We start from the raw sequence: 23,594 nt of genomic DNA, 5'->3' as shown, positions 1-23,594 counted from the left end.
TCCTTCCACAGCTAAAAAAATAAAAAATAAAAACCTGACATATCATGTCTACAAATGTTAGATTCTGTCAACAAAAGTTAAAGTGTGCCAACATACGGCAAAAAATATTAGATCACGTCTCGACATCAAGAATAATGGATTCAGTCTCTTTATCAGATCTCTTCTGAGTATATCCGTTATTTTTTAGTATCCAAAACCAGTCAGTCAGAGTTTTGTCTGAACACCAGCTGACAGCAAGTTATTATTTACTCTCCCTGATGTTATTTCAAACCTGTATGACAATTTTTTTGTTTTTTTCGGTGGAACACAAAATAAAATATTTTAAAAAAATGTTGGTAACCAACAGTTTACCTAAGCATTAACTTCCATTGTGCGGACAATCATTTTTTGACTTTAATGACATTATAAATGGCTTTATAAATACATATACATTAATATGGAGTTGGTTCCCTCTGTGCAGCTATAAAAACTTTAACTCACAGTTTCCCACAGTCAGTCTGCCACAGCATTAGGAGGACACAGTTTGAATCAATTCAAGTAAATGGAGACTACAGAGGAGGTTCAAACCTAATCACAGTATTGACTCTTCATTAATACCAGTGAATAATTAATAAAACTGTTCATGTGAAGAGACATGAAATAACTCTACAAGTAAGCCCTGGTCCAGGGATGTATTCTCATTAGTGTAACAAGCTCTGAAGCACCAGAGGGGCAATAAAGATTCAGAATGAACCAGAGAATAGAATACAATGACTGCTGAGTCTGTGTCATTAGTAAAGATATTAAATGTGTACAAGCCGTATAAATCATTGATGCATAAAAAATTGGATCGCAATGTCATGTTTCAAACTGTGTTTAAAATCCACCTCACTTTGCAGATGGGAACAATAAGGCATATAAAAATACTTTGTTTATTTCTAGTGAATTTAAAAGATGCCCTGCCCTTTTGACTTTCATTTTATATACATTATATATATAAAAAAATGCATTATTATATGTCACAGATGCTGTGACTGTGGCATGTAATATATGAATATCAGTGCATTTATCATTTTTAGTATTCTCTCATATATGTAGGGGCTCTGGAAAGGACTATAGTTATCTGGGGAGGCAAGCTGTCTTTTTGTTGACACATGGCTTCTTCCTCTGATATCACTCCTTTTCCCTCAAGACACGCTTTATTTAACCGTAAAGCTCACATAATCTACCACAGGGACTGTCTGCCCTTTTCTGTCTCTCTCTGTTTCCTCGCCTCTTCTCTTGCATTATATGTATTTTAGAGGTGGTCAATATTACATATTTTTTAAATAGACAAGTTTTATAGAAGCCTTAGACATTGGGTTGGTTTCTGGTTCACCTGACCCCGATTAGAATTTTTTCTTAAATTCTTAAGGTCTGATCAAAAACAGCTGGATGGCGTTCAACAGAGAGAGAGAGTACACAGCAGTATGATAAAGACGCCACTGAACGCAAAAGCGAGTAGAAAAATGAGTATGGAACACAACGTAGGGGTTTCAAGACATTTCTGAAGCATTTTATAGATGTAGCTCTTATGGGACTAAAAAAACACTCAAAAATGTCAGCGTTATGGCACAATATAGAGCTGTGAAACTAAAGAATTCACAGCATGGCAGAAGTGCTTTAAGAAAATGTCCTGCCAAGTTTTTACTATGCAAACAGTTTAGCATGCTAATTTAAGCACAGCCACTAAGGAAAACAATGCTAAAATCCAGTTTAGCCAGTAGCTTTCTTCACTGGTCTACCTCTGTGCCATGTGTATTTAAATTAAATTAACAGATGGAGCCAAGTCCTACATTTTTTCACTAGTATCATTTATTTAATTGAATAGTTATATTTTATTCATAACATTATATTTGATCTTCAATGCTTGTAATGTAGCAAATTACTTTATCAAAATAGTAGGTTAACTGTAGTTTAACTAACAATTAGCTTGTAGCTTGGCAAGCTACACTTTTAAAAATAGTATAACAAATTGCAGTAAAGTATGATGAATAAACCGACCTGTTGCACAAATTGCTGTGCAAACTGTTCTGTGCTGATTTGAGCTGATTTCCTCCATAGAATAAAAAAAAATTAATTATGACTTTTCATCTCAAAATTCTGTTAACATCTCACAACGACTTTTTATAAACTTCCAACTGTAGGATGTAAACTCAAAGTTGTGAGAAGAACAGTCTTTATTGCATATTTGTAACCTGCAATTGCGAGATATTAAAATATAAAAATAATCTGAAAAAAGTACACAAATCTGACTTTTTTCTTGCTATTCTGAGTTTGTCTCAGATTTCTTGGCTTTTCTCTGAATTGAGAGTTTCTGACTTTTTATATCAGATATAAACTTACAGAAGAAGCCACAACTGTGAAATCTAAACTCAATTACCTTTTAATATTTTTCTTATTCTGAGGCAGACACAAACTTTCATATAAAAAAACCTAGACAGCGCATGCAAATAAACTCACACTCTGTCTTTTTCATTTCTATCTTTCTGTTTATGACATAAAACATGTCTAACAAACCTCAATAAGATGTCACAGGACAGGACTCACACACACGCACACACACACGCACGCACGCACGCACGCACACACACACACACACACACACACACACACACACACACACACACACACACACACACACACACACACACACACACACACACACACACACCCTCTGGGACGAACTCTTATGACCTCTAGAGATTACACTTCTAGTGAAAACCAAGTTCATGCTTCTCTATTAAGCTTTTATCTCAGTATTAAACAGCTCCAATTTATCTTTATTAAGACTCAGATAAAAGCGTCTTATGATTTGGATGTGGAGTTTGATAGCTTATTAGTCACAATATGATTTAATTTTGACAAATTGCTTTTGATTAAAACTTTGATTATCTATTTCACACTTGTTTGACGCATTAATTCACACTTCTTTCATTTAGTGTTTTTGATTATTATCACCATAGACTAAACTTGGACTAGAGTGAGGGCAATATCACTCTTTAACTTTTGTCTGGCGTATAGAAAGATAGAGAATATATTTTATAACCAGTTCTTACGTATTTCAGTATATGAAATGAATGGTTGCATGTTAGACCTATAATGCATATAGTAACATATCAATGTATGTACATTGTACACTCTTATGATGTTTACACTGAAAGGCATATCTAGTACTTTTACAATATATTTAAATGTTATGTAATGCATCTGAATGAAGGTTTTAGCTGGACTTTAGGTCAAACATTAATTGAAGTAACTTTTTAAAGACATTTTAAATGTTTCTATCATCCAAACGTTCTCACATAACTTCCAAAACGCAAAACACGAATCCTGTAAACTACATAGAGGTAAATCCATTAATGCAAATAAAAAAGCTGTTAGCATATTGATGAATGATACTCAGATCTGCCTGTATCGATGACGATAATTGAAATGTCAGACTCATATAAAATCTCTTGAGATGATAAATTGTTATGTTGGGACATTAATGTGTTTGTGCATCAGACCTTTACAGTTCCCCAATGGAAAGGCACTTTTAAGTGGTCTAGGTGACCCTTGAACTTTCCCCTTTGTCATTTTTTTTCTGACTAGATATTGCTTAGTTTTCTATAACCATATCAGCATAATGTCTGGTCCAATTTGCAGCTTATTTGTCCAAGAATACAAGTTTTAATTTTTTAATTTTTGGTTATGTTAGTGGCTAAAAATAGCTCATACTACAATAACAGATGTGTGCAGATGTGAATCTCCAAGGTAACATATGCAGAGATTATTAAGGTTGCTATGGCAGACGTGCAGAGTTGATCGAAATAACAGGCTTTAGTCCACTGCATTTGATAAAAAATTTGATAATCAGTTTCATGTTTGTTGTTGTGAAAAGTGTCCTCATAAGTCGCCCTCTCCTTGTAATACCTGTGTCATACCCATGTCATTATACAGAGTTGTGTCCTGATATGTCACAAAAACAAGAGCGCACACACACACACACACACACACACACACACACACACACACACACACACACACACACACTTTAACATTAATAAGGTGGTGCACTGATATATATATATATATATCAGAAATTAACGTATCCATTAAGAGACCATTTTTTCTCCCTAGAACTGATTTCCAAGGAAATTTGTTCCCTTGTGTGTGTGTGTGTGTGTTCTGGTATGCTATTCATACAAATGTATATAATGACATGGGTAATACAAGGTATACATTGTTTATGAGGACACTTCCTGTTTCCCCGTAAATCACGTAGTACTATGGTGTTTTTCTGAAAAAAAAAAAAAAAAACATTAAATGCTGATTCTTTTGTGCGAGTGGTAGGTTTGGGGTTATTGTAAGAGGATGGAAAATACAGTTTGTACAGTATAAAAACCCTTATGCCTATGGAGATTATAAATCACATACTGTATGGGACCACAACAGGATGCACACACACCTGGCTATCCACATGAGCTAAAAGAAAATGTGATCCATCAGACCAGACAACCTTCCTCTATTGCTCCATAGTCCCGATCAGACACTCATGTGCCCATTGTAGTCACATTCAGTGGTGGACAGGGGTCATCATGGTCACTCTGACCAGACTGCAGCTATGCAGCATGATATGCAACAAACTGTGATGCACTGTGCATTCTGACACCTTTCTATCATGGCCAGCATTATGTTTTTTTTTTTAAGTAATTTGAGCTAGTCGTTCTTCTGTGCGATCAGTCCAGATGGAGTAACCTTCTCTCCCCATGTGGCTGCTCATGACCCTGATGCTGGATCACCAGTTATCATTCCTTGCATCACTTTTGACAGGAACGAACCACTGCATAGTGGGAACATCCCAAAAGACTTGCCATTAGATGCTCTGACCGTGTCGTCTAGCCATCATTATTTGACCCTTGTCAAAGTCATTCAGATCTTTTTATTTCACAGGTTTATCCTGCTTCCAACACATTAAATTCAATAATGTACTGTTCACTTACTGCTTAATATATCCCAGCCCTTTACAGGTGCCATTGCAATGCCTGTCAAACTTTTTTTTGTAGCTAATCAGTTTAAATAAAGAACATTTTGATTTTTTCTGTGCTGCACGTATGCTCACTATTGGACCTATCGAGAGTGTTTTAAGCGACTTTACTAAAAAAAAAAATCAAAAATCTACTGTAAATGTGCTCATAGATAGCACCCAAATGTATTAATTTCACAAAATAGTGAGTTAAATATAATGTTTCTCTGAAGATATTTTTTTCCCTCACATTTTCCATCATAAATAGCTACATTTTCATATGAGATAAAACAACAGAAGATAAGTGAGGAGACAGAGTAATCCATCACATTAAGTTGCTCGGGCTAACAATAAAAATAACACATGACAAGAAGATGTAAATGAGTGAAACGTGCAAAGAGGGATGACGTTGAGCAGACAAAGTCTGAAAGGTGCTAATGATAAGATACATTCAGAATATTCACATAACCACCCACACACAGCTGTGCAGATATCACACACACACAATTTATTTCAAATCATTTCAGTGATTTTAAATGGTGACATCTGGCCTGTTATGTGTTGTTGTGGTTCTTTCCCACCAGAAAGTCTGAGTTTTACTTTACTTACCTGCACTTTATGTTCAAATATGTCCCCAGAAGTTAACTAAACATGGCAAAACCTTGATTGGGGAATTTGAAGATTGTTTTTATTCTAAAATTCAAGGTATCTATATCTAATATCTGTAATAATTACATTTACATAAAATAAAACATTTATCTAAAAAGCTAGTATGTGTTAATGTGTGCATAATGTTTGTTGCTTGTGTGTAGTTGTGCAGAGAACTGCATATGAAGAATTTAAACCAACACACAGTTCTTTGTTTCTATTTATTTCATCATCTTTCTCTCTTCTCACCTTTCCTTTGCCCTCAATGACGGAGAAGGGTGTTGTAATGGAGGGCCACTTGTTTCTGGGTGGTGGAGGCTTCTCACAGTTCCACAACACTAAAATCTGAAACCACATTAAAACACATGAGCTTCACTGCACATTTCCAAAACATGAATTTCCATTGTTAGATTGCAACATATTTTTGTAGGTGCAGCCGTGAATTATTACAGCCCACATGCAAAAGGTAATCAAAATGTCTCAAAAAAATCCCATACTCATTTCTAGTCCAGAAAATAGGCGGGAGAGCCACTAGACTAATGTACAACAAACTAGAAATTATCCAGAGACTTCTCATTTTCAGTAACTGTGTTAATTAGGGGCATTTGTAGATTACATTTATGCATTCGACGCTTTTATCCAAAGCAACATAAAGTGCATTCAGGCTTAATTTATTTTTATTTTTTTACAGCATGTGTGTTCCCTGGGAATCGAACCCACAACCTTTTGCACTGCTAAAGCAATGCTCTACCGAAAAAAAAAAAAAAAAAACACTGCACGTCATACATTGTATATATTTAATTGTAAATAACATACAATTAAGTGCTCATAAACATTTAATTAATATCACATTTATATTCTCAGTTTATTATTTTAATATAAATTATTTTCATACTTAACAGTCGTTTTTATTAAAGTACGTATGCAGAAGTGTATGCTTTTTAACAAGGGAATGCATTATCTGAATATTATTCATTTTAGTAATTATCTAATATATACTGAACCGATGCAATGCCAGCTGAACATAAGTTGTTTAAAATATATAAACGTTATGCAAATAAGCTGTGACCAATTAGGAACACAGACAGTGAAGCTAACATGATCTATCACTTTTCAGATACTGTGGTCAGATTGAATGTATGCTACTTTCACACAGCCAGACGTTTAACTAGTTTTACTTGATTAGTTGCTGTCCACATACAGGGACATAATAAAAAATGATGTTTGGAAAACCATTTCACAATTTGTGGGCTTTCTAAATGAGTTTGATTCATGCATTGATAATCATTCATCTTGTTCATGATATGATGCATTAGGCAGTGCTCCAATTAAAATACCAACACTTTCCCTCCAGAATATAAACGTAATAGCACATCCAAAATTGAAAATAACCTACTCAATCTCATATTGTTCAAAACCTATGATTTTATGTGTTTGCTAAAAGATTAATATAGTTAAGTAAAACTAAAAATCAAAACATCAAAGGACATGCAATTCTGTGCTGCTGAATTCATCTCTTAAAGGTGCTGTATGTAGGATTGACACAGAGTGGTTAAACTAGGTATTGCAGTCCAAATTCAAAATACTGGAGGCATGTCCTGATTCTGCCGAGTTAGACGCGTTCCTGGGTCAACAAGGGCGGTGCTTAAGGTAAAATTGATCAACCAATCAGATTACTCACGTCACGTGACATGCCCCCAGTTTGAGTTTGAGCGCCACTTTTTGAATTGGGCGATTTGACATCTCCTTCATTTCAAAAAGGTAAGTGCATGTTATTTAAAATGTGTATTTTCAAATGTGTCCATCCCTGCTCAGCATAATGTATTATTTTTAAATTGGACGATAGATTCATAACTAACGCGAGCATTAGCTGACAGACTTATATACGGTGCAAATCGCCGAACCCCTGTCCTATCGGACAGGAAGGCGCCCACGATCGTTTCGCCCCCAGTCCGGTGTGGTGTTTCCTCCGCGATCGCGTCGTCGGATCTTTTTGTCCGATGATTTATCACTTTTTTCATGTATTAGTTTAGCAGATGTCTATACTAATCCTTCTGTAAAAGAGAAGCAAAACACTTTCGCGGATTGATTTGGGACGAATAACAAGGGGTTTGCCGTCCATCAACAACAGGAAATATATTGTGTTGACCAGGAGACATCATCAGCTCATCCAATATACAGTATGACACACATTGATCAATCACTGTATTTAAATAATAATAATAATAATTATAATAATACAATATTAAATGCAAAACAAACAGTAATCTATCACTATATTGTAGTAGTAATAATAATAATAATAGTGAAATATCTTGTGTTGATCCAGGGACTTCATTCTTTATAGCTCAACTAATATAAGACAAACAGTAATTAATCACTTTATGTTAATAATAATAACAATAATTCAAAATCTTATATAAGACCAAGAGTAATCTATCATTATATTGCAATAATAATAATAATGATGATAATAATAATAGTAGTATTACAATAATAATGAAATATCTTATGTTGACCCAGGGACTTCATTATTTCTAGCTCATCTAATATATGACAAACAGTAATTAATCACTGTATTTGAATAATAATAATAATAATAATAATAATAATAATAATAATAATAATAATAATAATAATAATAATAATAATAATAATTAATAATACAATATCTATTATAAGACCAGGAGTAATCTATAAGTATATGGCAATAATAATAATAATGAAATATTTTGTGTTGACCCAGATACATTCTTTATAGCTCATCTAATATATTACAAACAGTAATGAATCACTTTATTTTATTAATAATAATAATAATAATTATAATAATAATAATAATTATTATTATTATTATACAATATATAATATAACACCAAGAGTAATCTATCACTATATTGCAATAATAATAATAATAATAATAATGATAATAATGATAATATTAATAATGAAATTTCTTGTGTTGACCCAGGGGTTTCATTTCTTATAGCTAATATAATATAAGACAAACATTGATCAATCATTGTATTTAAATAATAATGATTAATAATAATAATAATAATTTATTTATTTTGTTGACCTGGCACATCATTACTTAGTGCATTCAAAAGTTTTAAGTCAAGTCACCTTTATTTATATAGCGCTTTAAACAAAATACATTGCGTCAAAGCAACTGAACAACATTCATTAGGAAAACAGTGTCAATAATGCAAAAATGATTGTTAAATGCAGTTCATCATTGAATTAAGTTATGTCATCTCTGTTCAGTTAAATAGTGTCTGTGCATTTATTTGCAATCAAGTCAACGATATCGCTGTAGATGAAGTGACTCCAACTAAGCAAGCCAGAGGCGACAGCGGCAAGGAACCGAAACTCCACTCCTTGGGAGAAACCAGGCTCAGTTGGGGGGCCAGTTCTCCTCTGACCAGACGAAACCAGTAGTTCAATTCCAGGCTGCAGCAAAGTCAGATTGTGCAGAAGAATCATCTGTTTCCTGTGGTCTTGTCCTGGTGGTCCTCTGAGACAAGGTCTATACAGGGGATCTGTATCTGGGGCTCTAGTTGTCCTAGTCTCGGCTGTCTTTCAGGGCAGTAGAGGTCCTTTCTAGGTGCTGATCCACCATCTGGTCTGGATACGTACTGGATCCGGGTGACTGCAGTGACCCTCTGATCTGGATACAGACTGGATCTGGTGGCTACGGTGACCTTGGAATAAGAGAGAAACAGACAAATATTAGCGTAGATGCCATTCTTCTAATGATGTAGCAAGTACATTATGTTATGGGAATTGTTTCCGTTTCCGGTTTACCTAATTAATGCAGCCTAAAAATCCTTTAACGGATTTGGATATTAAAAGCATATTAGTATGTTATGTGTAAGCCAGGGGTCTTTAATCTAGATTTAAACTGCAAGAGTGTGTCTGCCTCCCGAACAATGTTAGGTAGGTTATTCCAGAGTTTAGGCGCCAAATAGGAAAAGGATCTGCCGCCCACAGTTGATTTTGATATTCTAGGTATTATCAAATTGCCTGAGTTTTGAGAACGTAGCGGACGTAGAGGATTATAATGTAAAAGGAGCTCATTCAAACACTGAGGTGCTAAACCATTCAGGGCTTTATAAGTAATAAGCAATATTTTAAAATCTATATGATGTTTGATAGGGAGCCAGTGCAGTGTTGACAGGACCGGGCTAATATGGTCATACTTCCTGGTTCTAGTAAGAACTCTTGCTGCTTGGACTAGCTGTAGTTTGTTTACTAAGCGTGCAGAACAACCACCCAATAAAGCATTACAATAATCTAACCTTGAGGTCATAAATGCATGGATTAACATTTCTGCATTTGACATTGAGAGCATAGGCCATAATTTAGATATATTTTTGAGATGGAAAAATGCAGTTTAACAAATGCTAGAAATGTGGCTTTCTAAAGAACGATTGCGATCAAATAGCACACCTAGGTTCGTAACTGATGACGAAGAATTGACAGAGCAACCATCAAGTCTTAGACAGTGTTCTAGGTTATGACAAGCTGAGTTTTTAGGTCCTATAATTAACACCTCTGTTTTTTCAGAATTTAGCAGTAAGAAATTACTCGTCATCCAGTTTTTTATATCGACTATGCAATCCATTAGTTTTTCAAATTGGTGTGCTTCACCGGGCCGCGAAGAAATATAGAGCTGAGTATCATCAGCATAACAGTGAAAGCTAACACCATGTTTCCTGATGATATCTCCCAAGGGTAACATATAAAGTGTGAAGAGTAGCGGCCCTAGTACTGAGCCTTGAGGTACTCCATACTGCACTTGTGATCGATATGATACATCTTCATTCACTGCTACGAACTGATGGCGGTCATATAAGTACGATTTAAACCATGCTAATGCACTTCCACTGATGCCAACAAAGTGTTCAAGTCTATGCAAAAGAATGTTGTGGTCAATTGTGTCAAACGCAGCACTAAGATCCAATAAAACTAATAGAGAGATATACCCACGATCAGATGATAAGAGCAGGTCATTTGTAACTCTAAGGAGAGCAGTCTCAGTACTATGATACGTTTAGTAGTATATTAGTGCGTTTAAGTTTTCTCTCATTTTACAATTATCACTGGATGAAACCTAATTTAAATTTCTTAATGTTAACATTAACTTTTTTCTTAATTTGCACAGATAGCGTTTATCTATGGAGACAGATAAAGGGTAAACATGAAAAAATATTAAAATATTAAAATATTAAAATGCGATTTACATATTGTCTGTATATAAACCAGAAATCTGACTTATTGTAACATTTGTACAAAAATATATATTTTTTGTATTTTTCCTTTGAGGTCTTTTGGTGTGCCTTTATTGACAAAAGAGTCACTTGCAACATTAGACGATGGAATGTGGCTGAATGACATTGTCATGGACATTGTATTGAGGTAATTATTTTTACTTCATAAAACTGCAAAGCATAATATTCTTAGCAATAATTTTCTACTAAATCGTTCTAGGTCTGTTCATGATGAACTAGGACGTAATAAAAGGCGGAAAACTTTGATCTACCAAGTGCATTTTTACACTAAATTGAAAAACAGGTAGGAGTTACTGATATGTTAAGAAAGATCATTAAGATCATTAAATTAATTTGAATTACACTGCGAGTTTCTCTCTGCATGTTTTGCAGATGATAATGCTACAGTATCTAACATTGCATGGGCTTTGAAGAAGCCATGTACTGTCATGGTTATATATTGAATCGTATTATTGAAAAATTACTTTTACCATATAATTTATCATGCCATCTATGCAATTGTAGTGGATTTTCAGGTGTCGTCAACTGGACAAAACACAAGGGCATTTTCCGAAAGGACTATCTATTGATAGTTGAGAATGCTCTTGGGTGAGAACTTTACATTATTTATTTACTGATTGTTATTACTTATTTCACAGCTCAAATATGACTGGTCAGTCAAACCTTCTTGCAGTCCGTTGATTCTCAGTAACAACACCTATTGGGGTTTAGGATGCAATACCCAGTTAAATGTACTTTTCATATTACATATTACATGTCCATATAAATGTTTACAAAAAAGGAAGTTATTGTGGCCCTTAAAATAGTAGCACTGTGTATGGCACATATGCATTTATCAAAACATATCTTACTTATATTGTCTATTAATGTTTTTCAGAAACCACTGGAGACTCATGATTGTGTGCTTCCCTGGAAACGAAGAAGTGGAACATATCAAATCATATCATACATTGGGGTAATTACATTTGGTGCTGTTACCCGCACTATGAAATAATGCTGCTATTTTTAGTCCTTTACCAAACATTTATATTATTCAATTTCTCTGTGTTTAATCAGTTGTGTTGCACATTTAGGCCTTGCATTTTAATGCTCGACTCCCAGTCTGAGCAAGTGAGTGACAGCATGGATGTGTTTCAAAACATTCGAAGGTTGGTTCAAGATATGCTTTAACAAAAAGTTCAATACAATGTGGCTGTTTTAGAGATACACATTTCATAAGGTTTTTCTCTCTTTCAGGTAGGTACTTAACAGAAATGTGGAAAAACACAAGAAAAACACCCCGGATATTTTCTGCAGATTCTATGCCAGCCCTGAAATTGAGGGTACCCGAACAGCAAGGAAACACCTCTGAGTGCGGCATATTTGTATTACTCTATGCAGAGTATTTTCTGAAGGTAAGGTCTGAAAGTAAAAAGTAAAATCATTTAACTTCTGCACTTCAGTTTTAGAGTGGTTTGCTGCAGTGTTCACATTTAACTGCATTGACATGTCTTCTTGCCACAAAGTAGGTACATCTCTTGTTAATATGACATCAAATAATTCACATGCCAGAAGAAGGCAAGCACATTTTTCATTGTAAGAGTATGTACAACAGGTGAACTGAAATGTAGTTGCAGAAGTGAGGTAAATTCTCTCATTACATAAACTTTTTACATCGACCTCTTTTGTGTCAAAGCACAGAATGGAGTAAAGCTTCTTTTGCTTAATTACACTAGCATGTGCGTCAATTTGATCATTCAAAGCAGGAAACTTCTGAGAATCATGGACAAACTTTGTAGGATAGAACAGGGGTTTGTTCTGATGGAAACTTCTTAAAGGTATGAGTCGTGGGATATAAGATTAATGCTATCTTGCCAACCTTTTTCCACCAATCTAGAGGCTGACTTAAGTATTTCTCATGACTTCAGAGGCATTTTTCATTCTTCCAACTGCCTGTAAATCATGACAAGCAAATAGACAAGCAAAGAAAAACAATACACGTTTTAATATGATTGTTTGAATTTTGATATAACTATATTCCATATGCTTGTGATTCTATTACATTATTTGCATTAACTCATAATGAAGTTTTTCAAATATTACCTTTCAACAAGATTGTTTGTATCGGAGTCGGCATGGTTGTAGCACCGTCCAAAGTCAGACCATGTGTGTCCTATTTCCAGCCAGTGATACTTGACGTATGAGCAAAGAGCTGGGAAATCTTCAAACCTCTTGAGGAATTGCTCAGCAGCTGGCTTAAATTCTTGAAGCTATAATGAACAAAATAATAATAGATTTAATGTTAAATTTAACTAATTTAATATTTTCTTTAAAATAGTTATATAAATAATAACAGTACAAGTAACACTTTAGTATAAGGAACACATATACAATATTAACAATGACTTTTCCCTCAATAAACTCCAAATTTACTGCTTATTAGTAGTTAGTAAGTTCCTTGTTCAGTTTAGGTATTGGGTAGGATTTAGAATGTGGAATAAGTTCATTCAGAATAAGGCATTAATATGTGCTTTATAAGTACTCATAAACAGCCAATATTCTAGTAATATGCATGCTAATAAGCAACTAGTTTAGTTTAATACCCTAAAATAAAGTGTTACCACAGTACAATAAAGGAAGCAAAATTGAATTGTTAATTTTACGCACTGTTGCACAAAGCTTCATCTTTCTGATGAAGGAAATTATTTCTGTTCTGACATCAGTATTTGATGGTCCACTGATTCCAGAGTCTGTCTTTGAAAGCCAACGGACGATAGCCTGAAAACAGAGACATCAAATAACTTTTTCATAATTTTTTTTTTTAATATAAAGAATATATTAATATTTGCATAACATTTATTATTATTATTGCAATTTAGTGATAGATTGCTCTTGGTCTTATATAAGATATTGTATTATTGTTATTATTATTAACATAAAGTGATTAATTACTGTTTGTCTTATATTAGTTGAGCTATAAAGAATGAAGTCCCTGGGTCAACATAAGAATATGATGTCCCTGGATCATTATTATGATTATTATTATTATTTATTATTGCAATATAGTGATAGATTACTCTTGGTCTTATATAAGATATTGTATCATTATTGTTATTAACATAAAGTGATTAATTACTGTTTGTCTTATATTAGTTGAGCTATAAAGAATGAAGTCCCTGGATCAACACAAGATATTTCACTATTATTATTATTATTACTACTACAATATAGTGATAGATTACTGTTTGTTTTGCATTTAATATTGTATTATTATAATAATAATTATTATTTTTTAAATACAGTGATTGATCAATGTGTGTCATACTGTATATTGAATGAGCTGATGATGTCTCCTGGTCAACACAATATATTTCCTGTTGTTGATGGACGGCAAACCCCTTGTTATTCGTCCCAAATCAATCCGCGAAAGTGTTTTGCTTCTCTTTTACAGAAGGATTAGTATAGACATCTGCTAAACTAATACATGAAAAGAGTGATAAATCATCGGACAAAAAGATCCGACGACGCGATCGCGGAGGAAACACCACACCGGACTGGGGGCGAAACGATCGATAGGACAGGGGTTCGGCGATTTGCACCGTATATAAGTCTGTCAGCTAATGCTCGCGTTAGTTATGAATCAATCGTCCAATTTAAAAATAATACATTATGCTGAGCAGGGATGGACACATTTGAAATTACACATTTCAAAATAACATGCACTTACCTTTTTGAAATGAAGGAGACGTCAAATCGCCCAATTCAAAAAGTGGCGCTCAAACTCAAACTGGGGGCATGTCACGTGACGTGAGTAATCTGATTGGTTGATCAATTTTACCTTAAGCACCGCCCTTGTTGACCCAGGAACGTGTCTAACTCGGCAGAATCAGGACGTGCAATACTGGAGAGGGTTTTTTTCACCTGGCCTCTCCACCTCAGACTTGACACACACGACACAGGTTATGCATCACCAACAGGAACGAGCACGCTTGATGATGAATCAAATGAAACACGTTTTGTTTTTCATCACGTGGCAACCCAGGATGCCAAAATACAATTGGGTAAACTGGCAGTGGGCGGGTTTCACAAACCAAAACAAAGACTGACATTCCGGCCCGGAACGCACATTTTCAAAGGACTGTAGCATTGTTTTTCAGATGAACAAGTATGTTAACGTAGCATATTTCTTAAATATCTGCAAACATATTATGATATTTTTTATGCTTTTTAAAAGTCAAAAACATAAATACAGCACCTTTAAGCCGAAAACACAGAAAACACTAGTTTATCAATAGATTATTAAACTGTTAATGCTGTTTAATCTTACAGTTTTTCCTTGACACATTCATCATAATCATTACTTCTGCCGGTGTGCTTGAGCGCTTATTAGGCTATTAGTCGACTATTACGACTATTAGTCAACAAAAAATAATATTTAATAAAAGGCACCGTAAAATGCACCACTTTGTGAATATGTGCATATTCAAATCGGGTAAATGAGATTTGAGAGCTACACTTAATATTTTCAGTAAATAGAATAATGCTTTGGTCTTTTCCTCACACAAAACCATCTTGAAATATTATCAATATTATGTTGCATAATATTATGAAATATTATGCAAACAAGTTGTATTAGGAAACTTCAACTTTTCTGTTTTATTGAGTGATTGATTGATTGGCTGAGTGTTAAAAAGCACCCTACACAACTCGTTATAAAGAAGAAAAAAGTCATACGGGTTTGAGAGTTTTTTTCTTTCTTTCTTTCTTTTGGTGAGTTTTACTTATTTATTTACATCTCATTTGTGATTTAATATAACCAGGTGTGCAGGTTGCCAATAAAGAAAGAACTCTAAACAACAATGTGACCTCCAGCAAACAATCACTGGCAGTGTGAATGACCCTTAACATGATGTATATTTGCAGCATAGATAATAATGTAAGAGTTATAATCGTGTCTGATTATTTGCTGTCATATTCTCACCTGCGCACAGAACTTGGACTTGGCCACTGCATGGATCAGTTTGAAAATGGGCTGCTGCTGGGACTGTAGAAGTGTGACCGCTTGAATGACAGCTGTAAACTCCTGAGACGGACTCTTACCTGCAGAAATCACAGACATAGACAGCAGAACTTACTTTAGTGATTCTTTTTGGATAGTCTTTATTTGCAGGCGAATTTCTTTGCTTAAATCGTGAAGCACATACAAATGCAGTTTTCACACACTGCGAACGTCAGATTAGCCTTAATGAAATCAGTCTACAGCGGAATCAGCCTTCGGTGTGTAACATCTCTCTGCATTTGTATCTGTTTGCTTTATGGCAGCCGTTCAAAGAGAACACCTGTTTATCTTTGTTCCTCCTCAGGGATTCACTTCATTTATCTACGTTTGCGACTGCAACTCCAGAAACCTTACAGCTACATTAAGTCTCTATTACACCACAATAAAGGTTACTACAAAGAAAAGAACAAAAAAAGGATTAAAACTAGTAAAATGAATTGATCAAAGATATGAAACTTTTACATTTTATATATAAATGCCTATATATATAAATGCCTACATGCCATAATAGATAGTCAACACATGTATCAGAATTAGGCTATCTATTTGCTCCGATCAGCTCCGTTTCATCTCGGAGACGCGTTCTGTCTTTGCGCTTGCCAAATTCCGCCATATAAATAGCAAATCCATTATGGCACGAGTGCAACTGGCTCTTAAAGGGAATGGAAGATTAGACTCTGATTGGTTTATTGCACGTTACGCCCCAAAAACACCCATTACTCATTAAGAGAATAGGGACAACCTGTTTAGACCATGTGCCTGGGCGCGCCAACCATTTTTCCATCGTTAAAATAGCAAAAGTGGATTTGGACATGCCCTGAGTGCACCTGTGCCATGCGCTTTACACTTTGCGTTTAGATTATTAAAATAGGGCCCATAGTTTTTTCCATAAATGGGTTTTCTCATTTCTCATATACAAATGTATAAACTAAATATAATGTGTATATGTGTTTTTGGGGCAACGTAATGAAAAAAAAAAGAAGTGTAATAATGGAAGTAATAATTAAAATATTTGCATAATAATATATAATATCTCATAAAATATTGAAACATAATTTCTTTCCCTATTCATTTGTTATTTCTCCTAAAGTGCATTATAAACATGCTTTATGTCCCGGTGTCCTCATATGAAATTAACGTCCTGTTTCGTAACAGGAAGTCATATTTTGATTTGAAACCCTATAACATTTTCCTGAGATGTTGATTAATGACTCACAATTAAAAGATTTGACAGATTTAAATGACAATTACAAAATATTATCATATTTCCATAAGGGTGTCACTAAATTAATTTCAGACATTTTTGATGACCAAGGAGAGGGAGTGGTCATGGTGAAACATCCAATCATTTGGTATCTCTGAAAACTGTGGCAGTCTCAGATAAATTCAAGTCTTAAGAGGTTAAATAATGTTTTACTCTTTTGTAGTGTTTTGAAACAGTGCACTTATTTTGATGTGTTGACTAACATATTACAGCACATGTAAAGTATTTTATTATATGTTTAACCATAGCGTATTTATAAATATTTAAAGTTAATAGATTTACATTAAATTCTACTTAAGTTTACCATAAATGCTTGCCAGTACTTCCGGCAGGACAGTTGAACCATTTTCAATCTACTATAACTATATATATTTTTTTGACTATATATTTAAACTATTACTAGTAATGTAGTGAAATAAACCACTTATTTAACAGTTATACAACAACTCTCCCTGGGTTACAGATATTATAGATTGAGTTCCTGAAGTATTTGAAGATCTGAATAATTTTGCACTTTTTTTTTTGTGACATTTATCGTTCACTGCAGAGGATCCACTGGTGAGCAAGTGATGTAATGCTAAATTTATCGAAATCTGTTCGAATGTAGAAACATACTCATCTACACTGAACAAAATTATAAATGCAACACTTTTGTTTTTGCCCTCATTTTTTTCATGAGCTGAACTCAAAGATCTAAGACTTTTTCTATGTACAGAAAAGGCCTATTTCTCTCAAATATTGTTCACAAATCTGTCTAAATCTGTGTTAGTGAGCACTTCTCCTTTGCCGAGATAATCCATCCACCTCACAGGTGTGGCATATCAAGATGCTGATTAGACAGCATGATTATTGCACAGGTGTGCCTTAGGCTGGCCACAATAAAAGGCCAAAATTTTGCATGTTCAGAAAAATAAAAATATATATAAAAAATGCAAACCAGAAGATTCATCTGAGCTGTGTACGACAGAACATTATTGTGTATGCAGGCCACAAAATCTAAAATATTTACAAATGACTGTTTCAAGGAAGACAGGGACACAGCAAGCCATTGGCGCAGTCCGTTGGTCATGTTGGATGATTTCTCATTGCCTAATAAACAGCATGTATCACAGGTGGCCGGATATTTTAGTGTTGCCCTGGCTGAGTGAATCAAGCTGTATATCACACCACACTGAAGTTCTCTCAAGTTATGGCCACATACAGGGAGTCTTAACTGCCCTGTCATCAAAATTATGGAAAGTGAGACTAACAACGAATGTGACAGCAGATAAAAAACAATCTATCACTCCTGCAACATAGATTTACTGCTGACATGTGAAGCCCAGGGACAAATCCACTACAGTCCCCTATATGCGCATGCAAAGACACACAGGCTGGATTTAGGAAGGAATATGGCAGACACATATGTTCACAATCCACTATGAGATTACACACACACACTGCTTGGAGTGGAGTTATGATTTAATTTTCACTGCAACAAAGTTTTATGGCATTGATCCGAAGGTGGTGAAGTCTCACACATGCACACACACACACACACACACACACACACACACACACACACACACACACACACACACACACACACACACACACACACACACACACACACACACACACACACACACACACACACTCACCAAGTGTTGAGTAGTAGAAGGGGAAGAGGGTGAGGTCGCTGGAGAATTCAGGAAGTGTGTAAAGTCCTCCAGGCAAATAATTCCACATCTGCCTGCTTCTGGACATGTGTGTCCGTATCCTGTCGTGGATAATCTGCAAACACATCATTATTTATAAGTTACAATAAGCATTATGGGTGCTACAATCATGAAAAATATTGCTTGTGAGTGCTTTCTGTGACGGTGTTTACTTTCCACCTATGTCATCTGCCTGAACGACACTCTAGTAAATGCTTGTTGGAAGTTTGCGGAGGCTAGAGATTACTGTTTATAAAGTTTTAAATATGGAGCCATGTGGAGCACTTCTTATGATGGGTGCATGCACTTTACTGGACTTGAAAATGTCAACATCCATTCACTGCCATTATAAATCTTGGAAGAGCCAGAACATATTTATTAATGTAACTTAATTAGTTTTTGTCTGAAAGACAAAAGTCATGTACACCTAGGATGACTTGAGGGTGAGTAAATCATGGGATAATTCATATTTTTTTGGGGTGAACTATCCCTTTAAATTAATGCATGACGTACATTAACTACATGAGTTGTATAATCTGTACTGTACTGAACTTTACATTTCTACCATATGGAGACATATCAAACAGTCACCTCTGATAAACAGATCACTCTTAATTGTAAAGTAAAAACATTTATTACCCAGAGACATTCAATAATTTCAATAATTTAACGACACAATCACATGTTTATGGTTCTCTGATGCTGGCTAATGGTGTAAAAAACAAAAACAAAAAAATCAAATCCTGGTAACCAAATCAAATATTTTGACATCTTTTAGTAGGTGTTGTATTTTGCTTGTTCATATTTTACATTATTTATCTTAATTTTACTTTTATATGATTTCATTAGGGAAACCCTGTTTTATAAACTAATGCTATAATGTTGCCAGAAAAATACCAGTATCAAAGTACCTGTGAACTGGAAGTTGCAACTGACTTCAGTGTTGTGATGTATTTTAAAGTGAAATGGAATATTGAATAAAGGGTGGGGTTTTATTGTGGCGCACCTCTTGCTCATAGCAGAATCACGGTTGGATAGAAGTGGTTAAAGGGGTCCTATTGTATTTCATTTTTTTTTACAAAGACTTTATTTTGTACTAGAACATGCTCTTACACTTGTTGGTTCGAAAAACGCATTATCTTTCCACATAATTTATATTACTACAGTACCTTTCTCCCCAGTCTTGCACAAACGGCTCAAGTAGTTCCAGGTTTGATGAAAAACGAAATGTGTTGTGATTGGTTAGCTGTCCCTGTGTGTTGTGATTGGCAAACAGATGGTGTTTCAGTACTGCCCCGCCCCTTTCCAAAGCAGCAACAGTGTTCTCTTCACGGATGAATGCCGGCTTTCACTGTACAGGGCAGATGGAAGACAATGTGTATAGCATCGTGTGGGTGAGCGGTTGCATTGTCAATGTTGTGGATCGAATGGCCCATGGTGGCGGTAGGGTTATGGTATCAGCAGTCGTATGTTATGGACAACGAACACAGGTGCATTTTATTAATGCCATTTTGAATGCACGGATATACCGTGAAAAGATCCCGAGGCCCATTGTTGTGCCATTCATCCAAGACCATCACCTCAAGTTGCAGCTTGATAATTCATGGCCCCATGTTGCAAGGATACACTGGAAAAAAAATGGTCTGCCCTTGCTTCCGCTTGTCACGGTGTGATGCGGGAGAAAAGCACATAAACGAGGCAGAGGATGATACAAAGTCTTTAATAATCAACATAGGGGTAATCCATAATGTGAAGGCAGAAACACACGTACACATCGAGAAGACTAGACAACCAACACTGAACAGGTTAGTTTTGATTTCATGATGTATAAGCATTTTCAATACCACTGGCAAAACTACCACTTTCAATATTTAATTTTTTTTTTGACCATCCATTTTTTTTCCTAAGCAATCATTATTTCAAGCTTTGAAATTGGTTTAATCAAAGTCTTCTTAAAAGACATATTCGCTTTATATGATGAACAGATTTAATACAGCCTTTTATATGCAGACATATAGCATCACAATGTTGTGATGCAGTTAGGCAGACTGGGATATTTATATGTACAAATCAGACAAATATCCCATTCCAAACATTTCCAGCATAAACTTTCATTGTAAAGAAATTAAAGTTCCATCTTTGATTGTTGAACGACTTTCTGGTGCATTTCACTTACAGCCAATAACATTTCCAGTAGGATTTTCATTAGCGTAGATCTATTCTGAATGGTTGACAAAGTTTAATTTGATTTAATTTCTCATTTAAAAGCATGGAGAGATCGCAATTGCACACAGTCTGCACACAAGCAATATTGGAGTGAGAGGACAGGCAATTCATTTTTATAAGTTAGGCCTATTTGTGTGCTCGCATCCAGTTTTCTGCGATTGCTTGACTGTGTTCTCATGTTACAACAAAGCGCTCACCACATTTGTGCAGGAATGAGTAAAATATGCAGAATACCTGCAATCCAATATGGACATTCAGACTCTGTAATCGACAGGAAGCCGATGAGTGTCAAGCTCATTGTCTGATCAGCTCTTCAAAACCTGCTGCAGCGGCGGCTTTTCTCGGTTCAAATACCAGGGCTTTTATTGGTTCCTTCACGATCTGATATCTTCATTGGCTACTGAAATGCCGAGACAGTAAGGAACTATGATTTAAAAGTAACGAAGTAGAAACTACTTAATTACAGTAACATGAGTAGTTATAATTTGTTACATCCACCACTGCTCTTGTCACATGTCACAAGTTGCCCACCACCTCTTCGTCTGGAATCAGAAACACCCGAGGTTGCTTTGTGACATTCATATTCCGGATCTTCACAACCGTATGGCTGACGAGCTGTCACGAGTTGCGCTCCCTGGAGAATGGAGACTTCATCCCCAGATGGTCCAGCTGGCACTCAATATGTGTTTCCCCTAGTGAGCCTTCGCTGTGCGAGATCAGGGTGGACGAGGAGCAGGTCCTGCTTGTGGAGCCTAACTGGCCCACTCAGAGTTGGGTTCCAGAAATAAATGCTCCTCGTGACAGCCCCACCCTGGCAGGTTCCTCTGAGGAAGGATCTACTAACCAGGTAATCCTGAGGCCCTGGCCCAGCTATGTGCCCAAGGTTCCCACTACTCCCCGGGAGGAGGCAGACCCAGCCCTAGCTTTGCTTCTTCCCGTCCAAGCCTTAAGATGGTATGTAGACTTGATGCAAAGCTTCAGGACCACAAATCAGCTCTTTGTCTGTATTGGAGGTCGGCAGAATGCAAATACCATTTCCAAGCATAGGATGGCCCACTGGATAGTGGATGCCATCACCCCGACTTACCAGGCATAGGACATGCCCTGCCTGCTCAAGGTGCGAGCGCACTCTACTAGGAGTGATGCATCCTCCTTGGCCCTTGCTCGTGGCACCTCATTGACAGATATTTGTAGAGCTGTGGGCTGGGTGACCCCCAACATGTTCGCTAGAATATATGGCCTTCGTGTCGAGCTGGTCTCCTCATCTCAAATGAAAGAAACACTGAGAGGCCCCGGTTTAGTATCGGCTTGCTAAAATCGCTCCAGATAGTCCATAGTGTAGACCCTGTCGAGCTCCTCCATCCCCTCAGCAGCCAGACATGGTGGAACATCCAGCGCCTAGCCCTTACTTGATGAATCCGTAAAAACCGGTACAGAGCTCAGTTCTTAGGTATGTAGAGACCTAAGTGGATCTCATATGTGTAAAGAGTTGCTGCTGTACCACTGCTGAGTGGCTGGGTTACTGGCTCGGCTCCTCAGCGAAAACCTGGTGTGCGTTGCATCTGCTGCCGTTTTATGTTCACGCTTTGATCAGTGGAAACTGGATGCAATCATCACATGCCTATTTTCATTGGCTTGTTTAGATACACTCAAAGTGGATTGGTCTCCCTAAGCGAGATCCCAATTTGTCTGTCATTACTGATTTGACGTGTCCATTCTCTCTTTCACAGAACGAGGGTTAAAAACGTAACCGAGACGTTTTCTAATCCATTGATGCAACTGAAGTATTAATCATTTGAAAAAAAATAAAAATTCTGAAGTGCAAGTCATTTAATTAGAAGTAAATACTTTTAATGAGTAAAAACAATATTTATACATTTTTCTGAGTAAACTGGAGAAATCCTCTTTTTATGGTCTTTCTCTGTATCTCTCTGTAATTTGACTTTGATATGAAAAACTATGGTTCAATCAGAAGGGGGGCAACCAGCTTCTGGGGCTAGAAAAACACAACATAAAAAAGTGTATGTTCAGTTACAGGTCACATATTGTTTACACATAGTCCCAGAATGTATGACACAGGCTTTTCAATGAGATTGAATTAAGATTTTATTGCAGCTGTTCCTGCATCTGGTAGGTTGCAACAAAATGGAGTGACAATTCTATTCTCGTCACGGACAGCAGGGAAAACCAGTGCCGGCCCTACCTAATAAGTGATATAAGCGACTACATAGGGCCCCCTGGCCACCAGGCCCATGTCGGGAGATCAGAGAGCAATCACGGGAGTAAGGTGAGATGATGGTGGAGATGGCTACAGCAGAGCTGAGCTGGAGCATTCTCTGAAGCTGTACTTCCATAGGAATTTATAAAAATTCCTTCACAGACACGCACTGTAGGTGTCTGA

At 36.0% G+C, this 23,594-nt stretch overlaps 1 protein-coding gene and 1 long non-coding RNA gene across 2 annotated transcripts in view; one reads left to right on the top strand and one right to left on the bottom strand.

The window, feature by feature from the left end:
• LOC132092714 (exostosin-1-like) overlaps window positions 1–23,594 on the bottom strand; it is a 367,552-nt gene that overhangs the window by 29,877 nt on the left and 314,081 nt on the right. Inside the window, exons 6-8 of the mRNA XM_059499069.1 lie at window positions 18,911–19,043; window positions 15,929–16,047; window positions 5,924–6,019 (exon numbers count right to left, since the gene is read on the bottom strand). Of these exons, the coding sequence (XP_059355052.1) occupies window positions 5,924–6,019; window positions 15,929–16,047; window positions 18,911–19,043 (348 nt within the window). The remainder of the gene's footprint in view (window positions 1–5,923; window positions 6,020–15,928; window positions 16,048–18,910; window positions 19,044–23,594) is intronic.
• Window positions 11,015–11,510, top strand: LOC132091947 (uncharacterized). The gene is made up of 3 exons (XR_009422169.1): window positions 11,015–11,095; window positions 11,168–11,251; window positions 11,473–11,510. It is a non-coding gene; the product is annotated as an uncharacterized LOC132091947 (long non-coding RNA).

The sequence above is a fragment of the Carassius carassius genome, chromosome 18 (assembly GCF_963082965.1).
Source record: "Carassius carassius chromosome 18, fCarCar2.1, whole genome shotgun sequence".
Classification (NCBI taxonomy): Eukaryota; Metazoa; Chordata; class Actinopteri; order Cypriniformes; family Cyprinidae; genus Carassius; species Carassius carassius.
This window is presented reverse-complemented; position numbering and strand designations above follow the sequence as displayed.